The sequence below is a fragment of the Erinaceus europaeus genome, chromosome 8, assembly GCF_950295315.1.
Source record: "Erinaceus europaeus chromosome 8, mEriEur2.1, whole genome shotgun sequence".
Taxonomy (NCBI): Eukaryota; Metazoa; Chordata; class Mammalia; order Eulipotyphla; family Erinaceidae; genus Erinaceus; species Erinaceus europaeus.
In genome coordinates, this window is record NC_080169.1 from 23739025 (window position 1) to 23758912 (window position 19888).

General features: G+C 38.4%; 1 protein-coding gene across 3 annotated transcripts in view; it reads right to left on the reverse strand.

The window, feature by feature from the left end:
- TAX1BP1 (Tax1 binding protein 1) overlaps positions 1 to 19888 on the reverse strand; it is a 50244-nt gene that overhangs the window by 22681 nt on the left and 7675 nt on the right. For all 3 annotated transcript variants that reach the window (XM_016187499.2, XM_016187500.2, XM_060196046.1), the window contains exons 3-9: positions 17364 to 17466; positions 15761 to 15948; positions 12087 to 12245; positions 11239 to 11387; positions 11062 to 11152; positions 6801 to 6983; positions 584 to 808 (exon numbers count right to left, since the gene is read on the reverse strand). In XM_016187499.2, the coding sequence (XP_016042985.2) occupies positions 584 to 808; positions 6801 to 6983; positions 11062 to 11152; positions 11239 to 11387; positions 12087 to 12245; positions 15761 to 15948; positions 17364 to 17466 (1098 nt within the window). The remainder of the gene's footprint in view (positions 1 to 583; positions 809 to 6800; positions 6984 to 11061; positions 11153 to 11238; positions 11388 to 12086; positions 12246 to 15760; positions 15949 to 17363; positions 17467 to 19888) is intronic.

Here is a 19888-nt window from a genome sequence, read left to right on the forward strand (position 1 = left end):
TCTAACAAATCCACTTAGCTTAGGACTCAGACAAATCCAGTAAAAAAAACAAGACAACTGAGCCTAAGAAATAGCTCACTATGTAGGGTGCATGCCTTGCCATGTGCCTGACGACTTCAAACCCCACTACCACATGCAAAGTGCTATGGCACTGAGGGAAGCTCTTGTGCTGTGTTGTTTCTCCTTCTGTGTCTGCCTGAAAGAAAAGGAGCCTGGAGCAGTGAAACTGTACATGCACTAGGTCTCTGTATCCAGATATACAATACTGTGTCAAAGGTTAATAACAGGTATTCCAAACAAAGCAATGTATGTGTGACAATAAAGTTCAGTTAACAATACCAGAGCCGAGCCTTTATTAACCACTAAGAATTTGTTTAAGGACTAAGGATTTGCTTACAGAAGTTTTTCTCAAAGCACACGTTAATTTCAATACAGGAGGATATAAAAACTAAACTAAATAAATGGACTTATGGAATTTTATGATCAAGAATCGGTCAGCTTATTTCTACGTTAATTCATTTTCTTCCATGAACACACAGTGGATTTCCTGTTAAAATGCAAATTCAATCTAAACCTGCCTTACCTGGTCCTTTTTCACAGCACTGAGTTTAAGTTCTGCCATGGCATCAGCTAGCTGTTTTCTCACTTTCTCGTTTTCCACGCGTGCAGTATGTAGGTCAGCCATTGTTTTATCTCGGACATTCACAGCATCACTAAGTTCTTTAGCCAGGAAGACTGCTTCTTGTCGAGTTGCCTGAACCTGTTCCTCTGCTTTACGAAGTTGCTCCTTCAGTATAAATGTATCTTCCTGAAGAGATAGGTATTTTTTAAAGATTGATTGATTTACTCATGAGAGAGAGGGGGGACCAGATTATGACTGATACTTGCAATGTCAGGGATCAGACTCGAAATCTCATGTTTGTGAGTCAAACTATCTAGAACCCCACTTCCTAGGTGGCAGATAAGTATATATATATATATATATATATATATATATATATATATATATATATATATTTTTTTTAATATTTATTTTATTTATTTATTCCCTTTTGTTGTCCTTGTTTTTTATTGTTGTAGCTATTATTGTTGTTGTCGTTGTTGGATAGGACAGAGAGAAATGGAGAGAGGAGGGGAAGACAGAGAGGGGGAGAGAAAGATAGACACCTGCAGACCTGCTTCTCCACCTGTGAAGCGACTCCCCTGCAGGTGGGGAGCCGGGTTCGAACCGGGATCCTTATGCCGGTCCTTGTGCTTTGCGCCACCTGCGCTTAACCCGCTACGCTACAGCCCGACTCCCCGATAAGTATATTTTTAATTAACCATTAAAGTAAATAATGGAAGCAGAGACTTTAAAAAATTTTTTATATTTATTTTCCCTTTTGTTGCCCTTGTTGTTTAACATTGCTGTGGTTATTGATGTCGTTGTTATTGGATAGGACAGAGAAAAATGGAGAGAGATGGGGAAGATAGAGGGGGGAAAGAAAGACTGGCAGACCTGCTTCACCGCTTGTGAAGGGACTCCCCTGCAGGTAGGGAGCCGGTGGCTCGAACTGGCGCCGGTCCTTGTGCTTTGCGCCATGTGCACTTAACCCGATGTGCCACCGCCCAAGTCCCCTTTTATTAATATTTTAACAGACCTAATTTGTAATTATTGCTTTATTATTCATGGCTTAGATGAAGTAGGTAAGTATAAGAAACATAAGACTGACTTTTAGATTTCCCATACGTAAAGAGCCACATGTACTGAGTGAGCTATCCTAGTGAGCTATCCTACTATCACTTCACACATGAGGAAACTGACGCACATCCAGTCGGATGGAATACTCGGACATAAAGCCCTAGCTAGTGAGGCTCCAGTGAAACCTCTGTTCCCCAGAACTGCAGGATGAAACGTACCTCTTTTAGAATTACCAATAGGAAATAATTTCATAAGCTGTCATTCTAAACTTTTTGGCCAAGAGATGTTTCTTACTGTCTAAGTCAAAACATAGTTCAAAACTATTTATGAATTCATTTTTAATGGAGTACCAGGACTAAAACCCTGGGCTTCAGTAATGTAGGCACACACTCTAGTGCTTAATCGCCTCCCTGCTTAGTATATTGATACTAAGTCTTAACATTATAAATCATTACACTTTGTTTCTATTTCTATACTGGAAGTATAGAGGTACCTCGATACTCGTCACGATTCAGCTCTAGAAGGTATAAGGAGAGCTGAAAACGAAGAGCACAAAGAAACTGGCACTAGAAGCCCTGACAGGCGAGTGTAAAGAACTAGAAAAGAAGAACGAGGCTCTGAAAGAGCGGGCTGATTCTCTGGCTAAGGAAATCCAGTATCTGAAAGATTTGATAGAAGAGGTCCGGAAGGCAAGGGGGAAGAAAAAGGCCCCCTAGAATTTGAATGGCAAGGACTGGGCTTGTACATAGGCTTGGCTGAAGCTGTGCTATAATAAATTATTTTGTAGTGAAAACTGGCTGCAGTCTTGACTTTAAAAAAAAAAAAAAAAAAAGAAACTGGCACTAGAGTAGGAGAGAAGGTGCTGCCCAAAGAAGGAGCCACTTCCTTATTCCTTCCCTAGCCGGGCCTCGCTGTGCAAAAGGATCTGAAGCAAGCACTACCTGTAGAAGTGGCTCCTGCCTGCCAAGGCCAACCCCAACAGCACTGCAGCAGCACAGGAGCAAACTACTCCCCCCCCACACACACACCGTTAACCCTGTTACTACTCCTGCCCTTGCTCATGAGCATCCCTTCTCCTGCAGGGCCCGGGTTCAAGACTTAGCACTCCAGGTGAGTGCTACCACAATGGAAAAAGTCAAAGTCAAAAGTCCTGGTTACTGAAAGGGCTCTCCCCTGATCCAAAACAAAAAGAATGAAAAAGTCAACTTGGAATCATGAAATCACGCATGTCTGAAGTCCTAGCATCACAAAAAAAAAAAAAAAAAAAAAAAAAAGGATTTTGTTAGCTCCTTAGAAAGAAATGTAAATTGGCAGTGGGTAGATAGCATAATGATTATGCAAACAGACTCTCGTGCCTGAGGCTCCAAAGTCCCAGGTTCAAGCTCCTGCACCTCCATAAGCCAGAGCTGAACAATGCTCTGGTAAAAAAAAATAACTTTAAAAAAAAAGAAAAAGAAACATAAATAATCATTACATAGTGTTGAGACAGAGAACATATTTGTAGGTGTAACACTAACATCAAATTAGGAATTACTGGGGCCGGGTGGTGGCGCACCTGGTTGAGCACATGTCACAGTGAGCAAGAACCTGGGTTCAAACCCCGGGTCTCCCCCTGCAGGCGGAAAGCTTTACGAGTGGTGCTACAAGTGTCTCTTTCCCTTCCTATCACTCCATTCTCTTACTGATTTCTGGCTGTCTCTAAAAAGTAAATAAAGACTAAAAAAAGAAATTACTATTATGTATGTAAAAATATCTGACTTGGGGGGGTCGGGCGGTGGCGCAGTGGGTTAAGCGCATGTGGCGCAAAGCGCAGGGACCGGTGTAAGGATCCCGGTTTGAGCCCCCGGCTCCCCACCTGCGGGGGAGTCGTTTCACAGGCGGTGAAGCAGGTCTGCAGGTGTCTGTCTTTCTCTTCCCTTCTCTGTCTTCCCCTCCTCTCTCCATTTCTCTCTGTCCTATCCAACAACGAATTGCGTCAACAAGGGCAATAATAATGGCCACAACGAAGCTACAACAAGGGCAACAAAAGGGGGAAAAAATGGCCTCCAGGAGCGACGGATTCATGGTGCAGGCACCGAGCCCAGCAATAACCCTGGAGGAGGAAAAGAAGGGAAAAAAAAAAAAAAAAATCTGACTTGGGAGTCGGGCTGTAGCGCAGCGGGTTAAGCGCAGGTGGCACAAAGCACAAGGACCGGCATAAGGATCCCGGTTCGAACCCCGGCTCCCCACCTGCAGGGGAGTCGCTTCACAGGCGGTGAAGCAGGTCTGCAGGTGTCTATCTTTCTCTCCCCCTCTCTGTCTTCCCCTCCTCTCTCCATTTCTCTCTGTCCTATCCAACAACGACAACAACAATAATAACTACAACAATAAAACAACAAAGGCAACAAAAGGGAATAAATAAATAAAATAAATATTAAAAAAAAAGAAAAAATATCTGACTTGCTTCTAAGTTAAGTTAAATAAAGAGACATTCATGTTTTTTTTTCAAATTGGCAAAGATTAAAAAACAAGAATGCTCTGCAATTTGAATATTTAGGAAAATCAGCACATTTGTAAACAGGTGGGTTTACAAATGTGCCATCAAGTGGCACAACCTTTCTCATCAGATGTTTGTGATATTAATCAACACTTTAAAGCATGTGGCTTTTCATTCCCCCTAAAATAACTACAAACTGAAGTTGGCATCCCAGGCATACGGTTGCAGAATACATATCCCCCCACAGTCCTCTTTATTTGTGAGTTCTACATCAACCAGTCCATGGCTGGTTGATTCTGTGAATGTGGAATGCAGATATCAAAGACGGGTGAAGGGAGGGCGGGAGAGGGAGAAGGAGAAGAGAGGGCAAGTGAGCATGCACCATGAAGAATAACTGTGTTGTTAAATGATCCACTGTATACAGTCTGGCACCCCTTTTATAAGAGAAAGTACAGAAAGTAGTGAATGTGTATACCTAAACTTGCTTTTGCAAAAAGATACCTAGAAAAGATAAAATAAAAACAAAAAAGTGTCCGTTCACCTATGTTATAGGTAAGGAATAAAAATAGTAGGGAAGAAAGAGGTTGAGACAATGCATACTGTGTACGTATGATTAAACTATTTTACACAGTTAAATTAAAAGGCTAAAACAAATGTTAGAGAGTTAGGTACTAAATAAATAAATGAAGGCCATGAGATGGCTCCTCCACTAGAGTGCTTGGCTTATCACATGGGAGGCCTTGGTTCTGAGCCCTGGCACCAGATGGGAACACTGGCGAAACCCCAAGGATAGGTAACAGAGTGGTGCTACTGTTACTCCCTCTCTCCTCCTCCTCTAACCACCCCTCAAAGAATGAAAAGACTGGCCCTGGGAGGTTGCAGAGGTGGCACCACGCATACTCAAATCTGCAGCAATGCCATAATGGGAGAGCCTGTTGGAGGGAGTTTCTTGAGCTGTGTCTCTCCTTCTCTCTGAATGTACTACTTCTATAATGTAGTTTTTTTGGTTGCATTTATTTACTAGTATTATTATTACTATAATAATTTTCTTGCTTGCTTGTTTTATTTTGTTGCAGTAGGGCCACAAGCACACGTGTTCACAATACTCCCAGCCAACATTTTCATTTTTATTGCACAGCACCAACTTCCCTTCTGCCGTGACACTCACATGTGGTGCTGGGATTCACATGGGGACAGCATGTGGGCATGGCACATGAACTACCAGGGAAGCTAGCTACAGGCCCAATAAAGGATGTTTTAAATCATCATTTTGCAATTATGAATACATTTACTGACACAAATAAGGATCATTAAGATATTGAAACAACTGGATGAAAGACTACTGAGCAAAAGACTGTTCACACCATATGGGAATATTTTCAGATAAACTAACCAATATTATCACCAAGAGGGAGAGCCAGGTAGACATAACATTAAACAAATAATTAAACCTTATGTCATCAGAACAGAACCAAACTAATTATGACTTTAACAGACTGTATAAAACATCATCTATGCTTTTGCTTGTAAAAGTATCTCTCTTGGTACAACTCAGGTGAGGTACAGTGGCTAGAGCATTACATGTAAAAGTATGAGGTCTCAAGTTCAATCCCCAGCATTGCTGTGTCAAAATGATGTTCCATGTCTGCCTGTCTTTTTTCCCCATGTTAATAAATATTTTAAATGCTTGATCTCATCATGAAGAAGCAAAAAACAATCTAGATTATGGTGCTTTCAAAAAATTCTGAGTTCTTTCAAAAAAACAATACCATAAGAATAGGTACTGCCGGGAGTCAGGTGGTAGCGCAGCGGCTTAAGCGCACGGACCGGCATAAGGATCCCGGCTCAAGCCCCCGGCTCCCCAGCTGCAGGGGAGTCGCTTCACAGGCGGTAAAGCAAGCCTACAGGTGTCTCTCTTTCTCTCCCCTCTCTGTCTTCCCCTACTCTCTCCATTTCTCTCTGTCCTATCCAACAACAATGACAACAATAAAAACAAGGGCAACAAAAAGGAAATTAAAAAAAGAATAGGTACTGCCACTGCACCAAAAAAACCTAAAGATTACAAACCACGACCACACACACATTCTACCAATCGATCAATCTATCTAAAAGCTATATAGTTGAGACAATATGAATGCAGACTAAAACTATATATAAAATTAATAGTTATACTCTAAACTTTTTTTGGTGTGGCTAATGTTACAGAATAAGTAACAGAATATATGTTTTAGTATTTAGGGGAAAACATAATGCCTTCAATTGACTTTCAAATGGCTCAAAATGCAGGGACTATAAAGGGGAAAATTGAGATGACCAAGATATTTCAGGATATATAGGCATTCATCTTTTTGTCCTTATAAACTTTTACAAGTTTTGATATTTTCAGAAGAGAAAGTTGGGGCAGGGTAGATAGCATAATGGTTATGCAAAGAGACTCTTGTGCCTGAGGCTCCAAAACCCCAGGTTCAATCCCCCACAACACCATAAACAAGAGATGAGTACTGCTCTCCTAAAAAGAAAAAAAAAAAAAACTTAAAAAGAGAAAGAGAAGGCTGGATGGTAGATTTTTAAAACTAAAAACGACTGTATTATACATTACATGAAGATATAGTGATTCTCAAATACATATTCAAAAGTACTTACCTTACTTGAGGTAAGCAAGAAAGTTCTTTGCAGATTTTCTTTTGCAGCCAAACATATTTGCAATCTGCCAATCTCTTCTTTGAAATGAGCAAGCATGTTTTCTCTGTTCCCATCTAAATTCTTTAATGTCTGGACCTCTGACACAAGCTTAGTATTTTCTATCTCTGTGTTCTTCAAGTGTACCTACAACAATGAATAAAAAAGAATATGCTAACTTCATTGTTGCAAGTTAGTCAATGATTAAAACACACATATATTTAAAACACAAACTTCCTTTCAAGGAAAGTCTTACTAGAGTAGGTAACCCAAATTTTATTAAATGACTAAATTACAATTTTTTCCAAACTTAAAAGAATTCCTTGCAGCCAGTGAAATAGCTGGGTCACCTGGCAGGCATGCTAGAATTCCAGGTCAAGGCCTAATGCCATCCACATATATCAGAGAAGCTCTGCTTTCCCTCTCCCATGAAATATATAACAAGTATTTATTGATAAAATAAATTTTAAAATATTTTTTCTTAATTCCAGAAATTAATTTTAAGGTCTCACATTATTATATAATATTTACAGTATTCTCCTTTGAGTGAATAACTGCACATTTTATTTAGAGTTACAAATGGATTATTTGTTTGTAGCTATGTTGGCTCTTTAAAATAGATTGTATATATGTAAATAGCATCTTATTAACACCTTCAACTATTTGCTTGTGAAAAAAAAAATACAATGTACTCCCAATACGCCTAAGAAATAATGTTGATAAATTAAACCAACTATGTAGATTTCCCCACCAACCTTTGGCTAATACTGATGTTGCATTGACATATAAACAAACCAAATTCCATACCTGGAATTATACCTAGTTTCCATAAAGTGTTTTCCTTTGGTTGAGTATCAGAAAAAATAATTTAATACACAATTTAAAACTTCCTTGTATTATTTATTTTTAATCAAAGCACTGCCTTATGGTGGGGCCTAGGATTCCCAAAGCCTCAGGTGTGAAATGTGCTGAGTAATGAATGCGCTGTGAGGGTGGAGGTAGATAGCGTAATGGTTATGCAAAGAGACTCTCGTGCAAGTCACAGGTTCAAATGGCCCCACCCCAATAAGCCAAAATTGAGCAGTGCTAACTCCAAAGCCTAAGACTTAACTCATTAAATATAATAACACTTAAAATTAATTTCTGTTCACAAGGACAGAATATAATTCTGAATTCTCTGAAGTTGTCAGCAGTCAAGACTTTTACGGCATCATTTTAAAAACCGTAAGTGTTCATAATCATCAGCTCATGAAAGTATTTTACAAATAAATTTTTCTAAAATGTTCTCTATTTTTAACAGAGACATAGAAGGCAGAGAGTGAAAGAGTGAAAGAGACCACAGCACCAGAGCTTCCTTCAGTGCACTAGGGGCCAGCCTCAAACCTGAGTCATGCATATGACAAAGCTCACTGTCCAGGTGAGCTATTTTGCTGGCCCAAATTCCTCTAAATTCTAACAGGGTCAAGACAGATCATATAGTCCAATAAAAGTTAGAGAGAAAGAAAATGATCAGAACACAGAGGTTAGGCAGAATGTGTTAAAATGGAAATTTCAATGGCTCTCTAACCTCAACTACTAACACTTATAAGTGAAGACATTGTATTAGCAAATTCTAAATTCTATTAGCTGCCTCTATCCAAGAAACAAATAAAAATAATAAAAGTTTTGTTTTGTTTTGTTTTTTAAGGGTACAAGACAGATAAAAGAAAAGAGACCGAAATAGTATCTGAAGATATTGTAGTTCAGGTTGGGGCCAGGTGGTGCGCAAAGATCCAGGTTCAAGCCCCTGGTCCCCACCTGCAGAGGGGAAAGCTTTCGAAGTGAAGCAGAGCTGCCGGTGTCTCTCTTTCTCTTTCCCTCTCCCTACTCTCTCAATTTCTGGCTGTCTCTATCCAATAAATAAAGATAATTTAAAAAATTTTTAAAAAGAGAAACTGTAGTTAGGATGTCCTCAAATTAATGAAGGAAACAGAATCCTCCCCTTCCAAATTCAGTAGGCTCCAAGAAAAACGAATTCAAACCCAAGTTTACAATTCCAAAGATCAAAGGCAAAGAGATTATTCAGAAGGCTATCAGAGAAAAGCAAAGAGTCATTTATAAAGGAAACCACTATGAGCTGATTTCTCAACAGAAACTCTAAAAGCTAGAAAGACTGGCAGAATATATTCAAAGTTCTAAATGAAAAAGGCTTTCGCCTAAGAAAACTTTATCCTGCTAATTTATCAATCAGGTTTCAAGAAGACACCACAAAGTACATTTCAGCAACAGCTGAAGGAATTCATCGCCATTAAAACATACCTGTAGGGGTTGGGCAGTGGCACAGCCGGTTAAGCGCACATGGCCCAAAGTGCAAGGACCTCCTAAAGATCCTGGTTCAAGCCCCTGGCTCCCCGTCTACAGGGGGATCACTTCACAAGTGGTGAAGCAGGTCTGCAGGTATCTATCTTTCTCTCATCCCTCTGTTTTCCCCTCCTCTCTTGATTTCTCTCTGTCCTCTCCAACGACAATAATAATAATAATCACAACCATACAATAAACAACAAGGGCAACAAAACGGAAAAAATAGCCTCCAGGAGCAGTGGATTCATGGTGCAGACACCAAACCCCAGAGATAACCCTGGAGGCTAAATAAATAAATAAATAAATAAAGCATACCTGTAAGAGGGACTCATGTGAAATGAAATAGAATTGACTTCATCTATAGGAGGGAAACTAATAAAGCCAAGAAAATAAGCGAAGTCTAACAAAGACCATGGACTCAAAACAGCAAAACAGAAGTTGACAAAGTGTTACAGGCTGTAGGGAAAGAGATGGTCCAATAGAGCTTGGTAGAAGGATAATGGTGTTTTTCTGGAGGTGGTGGTAGAGAAGTTAAAAAAAAAAAAAAAAATTAAAAAAAAGCTGCACCTCTAAAACATTTACAGGCAGAACTCTGTACAGGTCTTTCCCTTGGAACAAAAGTGAAAATACTGCCAATGACATTAAATAAAAAATTATTAGGACCAGCATAAGGACCAGCATAAGGATCCTGGTTCAAGCCCCCAGCTCCCCACTTGCAGGGGAGTCGCTTCACAGGCAGTGAAGCGGGTCTGCAGGTGTCTATCTTTCTCTCCCCCTCTCTGTTTTCCCCTCTTCTGTCCATTTCTCTCTGTCCTATCCAACAGCAACGACATCAGTGGCAACAACAATAATAACTACAACTGAAAAAAAAAAAAGAACAAAAAATTATTATTTAAAAATCTTTAGAAAAAATTATTACAAATGTCAGTTTTGTAGTTTAACTGATGTAAGAGGTGGCACAATGGATAAAGGTTTGGAGTTAGAAAGCATATGACCCAAAGTTCAACCCTGGAACCAAATTGGTGTTCTAGTTTTCCCTCTATTTCTCATTAATTCATTTAAAAAAAAGAAAAGAATTGGAGCTGAATCCACTCTTTTCTAGAGCGTGCCAGACTGAGTAACTTTTTTCTAATGAATAAGATAAAAGAGAAGCATTCAACTGTGATGATTAAGTCATACTGTTCTTTCTCATCCTTTTCCACCTCCTGCTGACATTCAAGTTGTTCTCGTTCATATTGTGCCATCCTGAGCTTGTCTTATTTATAAAAAGGAAACACTGACAAAACCACAGGATAAGAGAGGTACAACTCCACATAATTCCCACCACCAGAACTCTGTATCCCATCCCCTCCCCTGATAGCTTTCCTATTCTTTAATCTTGTGGAAGTATGGACCCAAGGTCCTTGTGGGATGCAGAAGGTTGAAGGTCTGGCTTCTGTAACTGCTTTCCCACTGAACATGGGCATTGACAGGCCGATCCATACTCCCAGCCTGCCTCTCTCTTTCCCTAGTAGGGTGGGGTTCTGGGGAAGCAGAGCTCCAGGACACAATGGTGGGGTCGTCTGTTCAGGGACAGCTTGTCTTTTAAACTGAATTAAGATTAAGTAAATTAAGATCACTGAGAGAAGTCAGCTATTATACAGTGAGAACATATAAACAGTCTTGAGAAGTCACACAGAAAGAAAAAGGCATCTAGCCAAAAGTCATGTAAGTCATTTTCACAATTGAGAGTGTAGTTAACTGCAGTTTTTGTCAATCTCCCAAACTCAACTGCATAAGAAAATCTCAACTAGAAGCACTTAGCTAGGGCATTTTCTAATTCCTGACCAATACACTTTGGGATAATTTGTTTCACAGCAATAGATAAGAAAAATGGAAGAATCACCTTATAGAGTTCTTTCTCATCCTTTTCCACCTTCAGCTGACATTCAAGCTGTTCTCGTTCATATTGTGCCTTCCTGAGCTTGTCCTTTAAACTGAATTAAAATCAAGTAAAGTTAATGTAGACACAAAAATGTTTATCAAAATACTTCCAAAAGTTTTTCAAAAGCATCAGAATTACCTGTCTAATTCAGTTTCTTTTTCAATTGCTTTCTGTGTCACTGACAGAATGTCTTCCTCAAGCTGGAGAGCTTTGGATGTAGCATCATTGTATTTCTTCTCAAACTCTTCATTTTCCATTTTTAAAGTTTGTGATACTTCAGTAAGCCCCTTAGAAACAACAAAGCATTGTGAAAAACAAAATATAACTAAGCAAAATCAATGTGTACACATTATTCTAATTAGTGATTTACAAAATAACAAATAAAATTACAAAATAACAAGAGTATAATTCCACACCATTCCCACCACCAGAATTCTCTCCCCCTCTCTATCTTCTCCTCCTCTCTCCATTTCTCTCTGTCCTATCTAACAACGAAACAATAATTACAACAACAATGAAAAACAATAAGGGCAACAAAAAGGAAAATAAACAAAAAATTTTAAAAAATATATACACATTTATAAATGGAAGAGAAGGCAGGACAACAGGAAAAATGGGGGTGGGGATGGATAGATAGTTATAGAAATAGTAGTCAACACATATTGGTGACCTTGGAGAATCGCAGTTTCCAGTGGAAGAAATGATCTTTGTGGCAGGGAACTGGCTCAGTGGGTAGAGAAAAAGACTAGCAAGTGTCAGTCTTATTTATTGTCATGAGGGTTATTGCTGGGGTTGTCCCACTGCTTGGGAAGCTTTCCCCTGCAAGCATCAATCATTTAAAGCTTGTGCATAACATGTGAGTCCTTGCGCATAACATATGCCACCACCCTGCTCCTATGTGTGATTTTCATTCACTTCAACTGATTCAATTCAGGTTCCAGTCAGCACACTATCAATTCCATTCAGTTATTTAGACATGACTATACCTTCTGCTCTGCTTGCAGCTGGTCACATCTTTCTTTCTCCTGGTTAAGTTCTTTTTCCATTCTCCCAACTTGTTCACGAAGTTGTGTTGTTTCTTTCTCCAGAACAGCAATTAACTTTAATAGTTCTTCTTTTTCTTTCATAATTTTCTCAATTTTCAACTGTAAATAACAAAATTACATTTTTATCATCCTCAAATGTTAACAATTCAGTCTCACATTTCAATAAGAAACTTAAATAGCTTTTACATACTATCACCACCTCCTCTGTCTCATCTTGGATGGAATGTAGAGACTGCATATTAAGTTAAATAAGTCAAAAAGAGGATAAATACTGAAAGATCTCACTTATAGATGGAACTTAATAAGGACAGAGGGAAACCACAAAGTGTAGCTTGGACTGGGTGTGGTGAATTGCACCAAAGCAAAGTACTCTGGGGAAGGAGAGGAAGGGAGAGGGTGATGGGAATCTTGAAGCCCTGTTGCATGCTACACAGGGAGAGGAGTAATTATACCCATGGGTCTACAACTGCATTGTAAACCATTAACTCCCTCCCCTCAATAAATATATTAAGTTCTGGCTCTTTAAGGTACTATGAAATAAATTTCTACATATAATAGTCTCTAAATTGAATTAAAAATTTGATAGAAATTGTAAAAAAAAAAAAAAGAAAAAGAAAAGCATTCAATACATAGCTGATTCTTACCTAAAAACAGTTCATGAAAATTTAAACTGGGATATTTTTTTTTTTTAACTGCTAAAGCAAAAATCCCTAGCTGAGGTGTCTCTGTTTCTCCCTTTTTAATTAATTATTTATTTTAATATTTATCTCCTTTTTGTTGCCCTTGTTTTTATTGTTGCTGTAGTTATTCTTGATGCTGTTGTTGGACAGGACAGAGAGAAAGAGAGGAGGGGAAGACAGAAAGGGAGAGAGAAAGATAAGACACCTGCAGACCAGCTTCACTGCCCGTGAAGCAACTCCCCTGCAGGTGAGGAGCCAGAGGCTCGAACCACGAGCTTTTTGCTGGTCCCTGAGCTTTGCGCCACGTGCGCTTAACACTTAACCCACTGCGCTACCGCCCAACTCCCTGTTTATCCCTTTCTATGGGGGTAATTACCTGGAGCAGTGATAACCTATCAAGTTAGTAATTACTAAATTAATTTTTAATCATTCTTATAGCAAGTCATTTAATATGGAAAGCAAAAATTAAAGGGAACAAGTCACAAAGAAGCAAATCGTCTCAAAAAAGAAAAGTTTACTCACAACTTTTTTTTAAAAAAAAACAACACCTTTTACCTGCATTTTAAAACACAATTTTTGGATCTAAACTTTCTGGCAGCTTAAAAATAGCAATATATTTGACATTGAGCAATAAGTACATAATAAAAGAACCAATGTTTCCTAGTAATTTTGATGGGTAAGGAAATTTAAAGGACTTAAAAAAAAAAAAACTGGCCAGGGGCGGGGGTAGATAGCATAATGGTTATGTAAAGAGACTCGCATGCCTAAGGCTCCAAAGTCCCAAGTTCAATACCCCCGCACCACCATAAGCCAGAGCTGAGCAGTGGTCTGGTAAAAAAACCTGGCCAGAATATGAAACCATTCGATCTCAAATATTTCCACGTAAGAAACAAATGTATTTCTCTTTAGAAAGTAGCTCTTCTGTGTAGGAAAAAAGTAAAATTAACTATTCAGTAAACTCCGAGAAGAAACAAAAGAGACTTGGGTGGTCCGGGAGGTGGCGCAGCGGATAAAGCATTGGACTCTCAAGCATGAGGTCCTGAGTTTGATCCTCAGCAGCACATGTGCCAGAGTGATGTCTGGTGCTTTCTCTCCTATCCCTGTCATAAAAATAAATAAAATAAAATAAAATAAAAAGAACTTAGATGCCAACATATGCTCTTTTCCTGTTGAAGACCCTGAAGTCAGGGTGGTCTAACAAGTATACAAACAGCTACAATATAAAGGCTAGCTATAGTCCTCTTAAGATCTGGGCTCATTTCAGCATCTTCAACTATCCTTCAAATGCCAGGCTAAAAACCTTGATCATCAGGAAGCTGTCATCACAAAAAGTTTTAGACACCCCATAAAAGTTACATTGCTTTACTAGAGATAAGAGAGGAATTTGTGGAAAGGGGAAAGCAAAATAAAATTCATAATAAAAAATGACTGGCTCCTTCTATCTTCTTAATTCAGTTGCCTAATAAAAGTATTATTTCTGTAATCTCATATATTTCTTCAAATCTCAGTTTTTGAAGATAGCTCAGTTGTTTAAGATCAAACCACATAAATAAAACATAATTCACTAACCCCTTGTATAGGGTAGAATAGAATAGCTACCATCAAAAACAAGAAATGGAGGTGAAGAGATAGTTCACTCCATAGAGTAAAACATCTTGCAGTGAGGGAGATCCTGAGTATGGGAGCGCTACTGATAGGAAGAACTGTCCTGTAATCTCTCTCTCTCCCTGAAAGAAATAAAGAAGCAAAACACTGGGGAAGGGAGGTTTCTTATTGATGGCACCATCATATGCAAAACCCTGGGTTCATTCTCTAGCATTGGGAATAAAAAAAAAAAAAAAAAAAAGCCCTTACACAGTACCACTGGAGAAAAGAAACTGGTGCAATGACTAGAAACCCTACTGAGAAAATACATACACCCTGTGTTCATCACACATTATTCACAGTGAAGACATGGAAGCAACCTAAATGTCCATGTACGAATCAGATGAATGAAAACACAGCATGCAGACACACACACAAAATATCGAATCTTGTGTATCATTCAGCCATAAAAGAAATAGGTCTTGATATATATATATATATATTTTACAACATGGATGAATTTTGAGGGCATTGTGCTAAATGAAAATGGTCAACAGAGAAAGACAAATATCATGTGATGTCACCTATATAAGACTCCAGAAAATGAATACCGAACAGATTAGTAGTTACGAAAGGAGAGGGGATCTGAACTGCAAGGGTAATAAGTACAAACTCCCACCGACAAAATAAAAAAGTTACCTGGATACAATGTACAGCCTGGGGAGTATAGTAAAGAGTAGATCTTTACAAAGTCTTTAGACTTATTTTTCAATAAGCAAGGCATACAGACCAGATAACTGCCCCAGTATATGCAGTATTAGGAATCAAACCCAGGACCCTTCACTCCCATTACACACTCAAGTCCTGAATTCCACTCACTATACCACCTTCTAAACAGCTACAAGTTTTTATCACAAGGAACTTTCCTCTACCTCAAACCCCAAAAAACTAGCACCAGGGGATGAACCCACTGTTTTATACATCTGCAACACCACAGTTAAGCAACCTCTTTGGGTCAATTTACGTCTTTATTTTAGCCAAAAGGAGAGATACCACAGCACTATTCTATCATCCATGGATCTCCCCTGGTATCATTCTTGCTGTTCCCCTATAGTGCTGGGGTTCCAGCACAGAGCCTCATGCATGGTAGGACATGTGCTCTATCAGGTGATCTATCTCCTAGGACATCATCACAAGAAATGCTTTAACTGTATAGAATGGTAACTAGACTTATTGTGATGATTATTTCACCATATATAAAATAATCACTGTGTTTTACAACTAAATCTTATGATGCATATCAACTGCATCTACATGATTTTTTTTTTAATCCATCGCTCGCTAGCTCACCTCGAGAAGGCCAGCTTTTGTAGTGACCACCAGCATATCAGAATTTCCTTCATCTTCCATAGTAAGCAACTCTTCAACTGGAGAGGAAGCTCGAAACTGGAAAGGTGTGCTTGCTCCACGAATTTCACCCTTATGTGTAACATAGCAGAACTGATAAAACTCTCCATCATCATTTGGAAGGTAATATCCTAAGAAGAAATTCAGAAACAAAAAACGATTAAACTTCTCACTATAAAGTCATATATGTCTTATTTATTTATCTATTTTTTAATAAAAGCGGGGACTCTTGCACACAGAATTTCACTGCTCCAGGCCATACTTTTTTTCATTAAAATGTAGAGTCAGAAAGAGAGAGGGAGAGACAGGACCAAAGTGTCCTTTGTTGCCATAGCTGCTCCCATATGGTGCCAGGACTTGAATCTTGTTTGGCAATGCAGGTGCCTTACTCAGTGACCTATCTCTTTGGCCCCTTAAATTTTTTTTAAATCCCACACTCCTAACAACTATTAAATGTATTAACCCATGGCTGAGCACTGTCGTAAATGGACGTAACTTATTATTAAATTTTAAATAGAAAACAAAAATAATTTTGGCATCATCATATTAAAAATCTATAAACTAGTACACCTGTTTGAGTGCAGATGGTAAAATGTGCAAGGACCCAGGTCCCCACTAGCTATGGAGCAATGCTACAGGCGTGCGTCTGTCTCTGTCTCTCTTTGACCAGAACACTGCTCAGCCCTGGCTTCTGGTGGCATGGGGAATTGAACCTGGGACCCTGTAGCCTCAGGCATGAGAGTCTCTTTGCATAACCATTATGGATCTACTCCCACCCTCTCTTCTTCTAAATCTCCTCCCTCCCTCTCAATTTCTGTCTCTACCCAATAAATAAAATTAATGAATATTTTAAAAAATCTATAAATATTTACAATCTGCTTTTAAAAGAAATATAAAATAAGCCACTAAAATATAATTGGAAAAATAAAGTGCAATTATTTAGACCTGAAATTTAAAGTGATCTAGAAAATGTTCCACTCAGAATAACAAATGTAGTAGAGTACACACAAATGCAGCAGAATAATTTTAATGCAATGCAGAAATAAATCAAGACATTTGCATATGGCAAGGTATGCACTCAACCCACTACGCTATCTACTGACCCTCAGTACAATTACTTATTTATTTACTTTTATATTTTATTTTTGTTGTCTGAGTCGCACCATCCTGGGGTGACTTGTTCAGACAGCCATATGGAGAAACAGGGACAGAGACAAAGATGGAAAGACGCCACAGGACAAAAATGGCCGTCTCTCCAGATGAGTTATCTTGCCAAGGCAAGCACAACATTTTGAAAAGTATTTTTATTTTATTTACTTAAATAGGAAAAATCAAAGAAGAAGGGAGAGAGAGAAGGGAAAAGAGAGACACTTAAAGCACTGCTTCACTACTCACAAAGCTTTCCCCCTATAAGCAGGGACCAGGGACTTGAGCCAAGGTCTTTTTGCACATTGCCAACACTGTACTGTGCCACCCAGTCCCCCAGTACAACATTTTGAATAGCAACAAAACAATTCCACCAAGTTTTCCTGTTCCCAGTTCTTACCTTGAAATGCTAATACACAATTGACTGCTGACCCTTCTACATAATGTTCAGGCATAGGGGACCACAGAAATGTATAATAATCACGAGCAGTACTCCATCCAACCTAAAAGAAAGAAAGATTCTAATAGGTTTCTTTGCATTAGAATAATTTAACATTGTTTTCTAATGTACCCTAAAGCTAAACTACACAGTTATTATGTTTACAAATCATGGTTCTTTTAAACGTTGTATCAGAGTTTTTATTGTCACAAGCTAATGTTAAAATAATCTGTAAGAAGGAGCAGCAGATTTTCTATGAATTGAAATGCAATCTGAGGTCAGAGAAGTTGGCTCAGGAGGTAGATTTTGCAAATTGAAAGTCCCAAGTTTGAGCCCTAATACCACATACGATACAACCTGCTCTGGTCTGTCTCTGTGCATGTCTCTCTCTACTGATAAATTCATATACTATATATATATGATTTATATTTCGAGTTTTCAAATATTTTAAATTGAATTCAATGTGATGTCCAATTTCTCAAGTAAAATATTAGCTTACATGTGATTAAATATAAAAACTTATATTTTGCTAAAAATTCAATTTCGCAAAACACTAGGTTTTGTTTTTTTTTAATGATTTACTGAGGGATTATGTTTGGGACTGCATGTGTACAAACTCTGCTGTTTCTACCATTGAGCAACTTCCATTGATGTAGTTTTTTTTGCTTGTCTTAATTACTATTATTTATTTATTCCCTTTAGTTGCCCTTGTTGTTATTGTTGTAGCTATTGTTGTGGATTGATGTCATTGTTATTGGATATGACAGAGAGAAGTGGAGAGAGGAGGAGAAGCAGAGATAGGGAGAGAAAGACTGATACCTGCACACCTGCTTCTCCGCTTGTGAAGTGATCCCCCTGCAGGTGGGGAGCCAGGGGCTCAAACCGAGATCCTTATATTGATCCTTGAGCTTTGTGCCACGTGCACTTAACCCGCTGTGCTACCGCCCTACTCCGTTTTAATTATTTTTTGTCTAAAACTCAAGTGGTTTTAGTCAGACTTTCTTTCCTCCTTAAATGCATTAAATTTCACCTATCTCTCTCTTCAAGTCCTTTCTATAGCCAATTGGTAAATTTTATTAAAAGATCTTTATAGCTCATATATACAAATAGACCGCCTATATCTGAAACATTTCAACTTACAACATAAGAAAAATGTTCCATACCAGTCTGTATTTTCTAGATGGACTATGCTGTGTTAAAAATTGAGTATTAGAGATGTTCTATAGATCACAATTCAGCAGGGAAATGGTAATTATCAATTTAGTAGTTCATGACTAGCATTTATTTTTTAGTTAAAAAGACAAAAGTATCAGAATATATGAAGAGAAAGTGCTACTTTCTATAAATTTATATTCAGGTAGTTTTCTCTTGGGGGGAGGGAGGTGGTGTCAGGATAGAACCTGTGACATGTATGCAACTTTGCTGGATTCAATCACAGACTTTTTTCAAGGTGTATTTATTTATTGATGAGGAATAGAGAGAACCAGAGCATCACTGTGGCATATGGTATATATGGAATCAAACTTAGGACCCCGAACTTTCAAGTCTACTCCTGCAGCATTTCCCCAGCTGCTAGAACTATGTCCTATTTATCATGGTCAAAAAACAGCTTTTTTCTACTCATGTTAAGTGAAATAAGTCAGAAACGGAAGGATGAATATGGGATGATCTCACTCTCAGGCAGAAGTTGAAAAACAAGATCGGGAAAAAAAAAAAAAAGTGGAACCTGAAATGGAATTGGCATATTGCACCAAAGTAAAAGACTCTGGGGTGGGTGTGGGTGGGCGGGGAGAATACAGGTCCAAGAAGGATGACAAGAGGACCTAGTGGGGGTTGTTATTGTTATATGGGAAACTGGGGAATATTATGCATGTAAAAACTATTGTATTTACTGTTGAATGTAAAACATTAATTCCCCAATAAAGAAATTAAAAAAAAAAACAGCTTTTTTCTTCTCAAAATAAAAATTTTAGATGCACTATTCATGCCTTTAAAATGAAAATCATGAGGAGGGGCCCAGTGGTGGCACACCTGGTTGAGCTCATAAGTTACAATGTGCAAGGACTCAAGTTCGGCCCCCAGTCCCCCACCTGCAGGGGGAAAGCTTTGCAAGTGGTGAAGCAGGGCTGCAGGTATCTCTCTGTCTTTCTCCCTATCACCCACTTCCCTCTTGATTTGTGCCTGTCTCTATCCAACAAGTAAATAAAGATAAAAAAAATTTAAAAAACATAACATAACATAAATGATTTATCTCACCAGTATGGGGTTCAATTTTTTGCTCTAGGTCATGAGCATTAAACTAGGTAACAAACATAAAAGATGGCAAATACTCCACAAATACCCATTTTCTCAAACAGATTGTATAGAAAGTGAGGTCACATTGACAGAAAAGATCACCTACTAGTTCTAAGATTTGAGAAAAGTTATTTCTGTTCCCTTTTCTCTAAAATGGAAACAATGGTAACTATCTCAAAGGACTGTGTGTG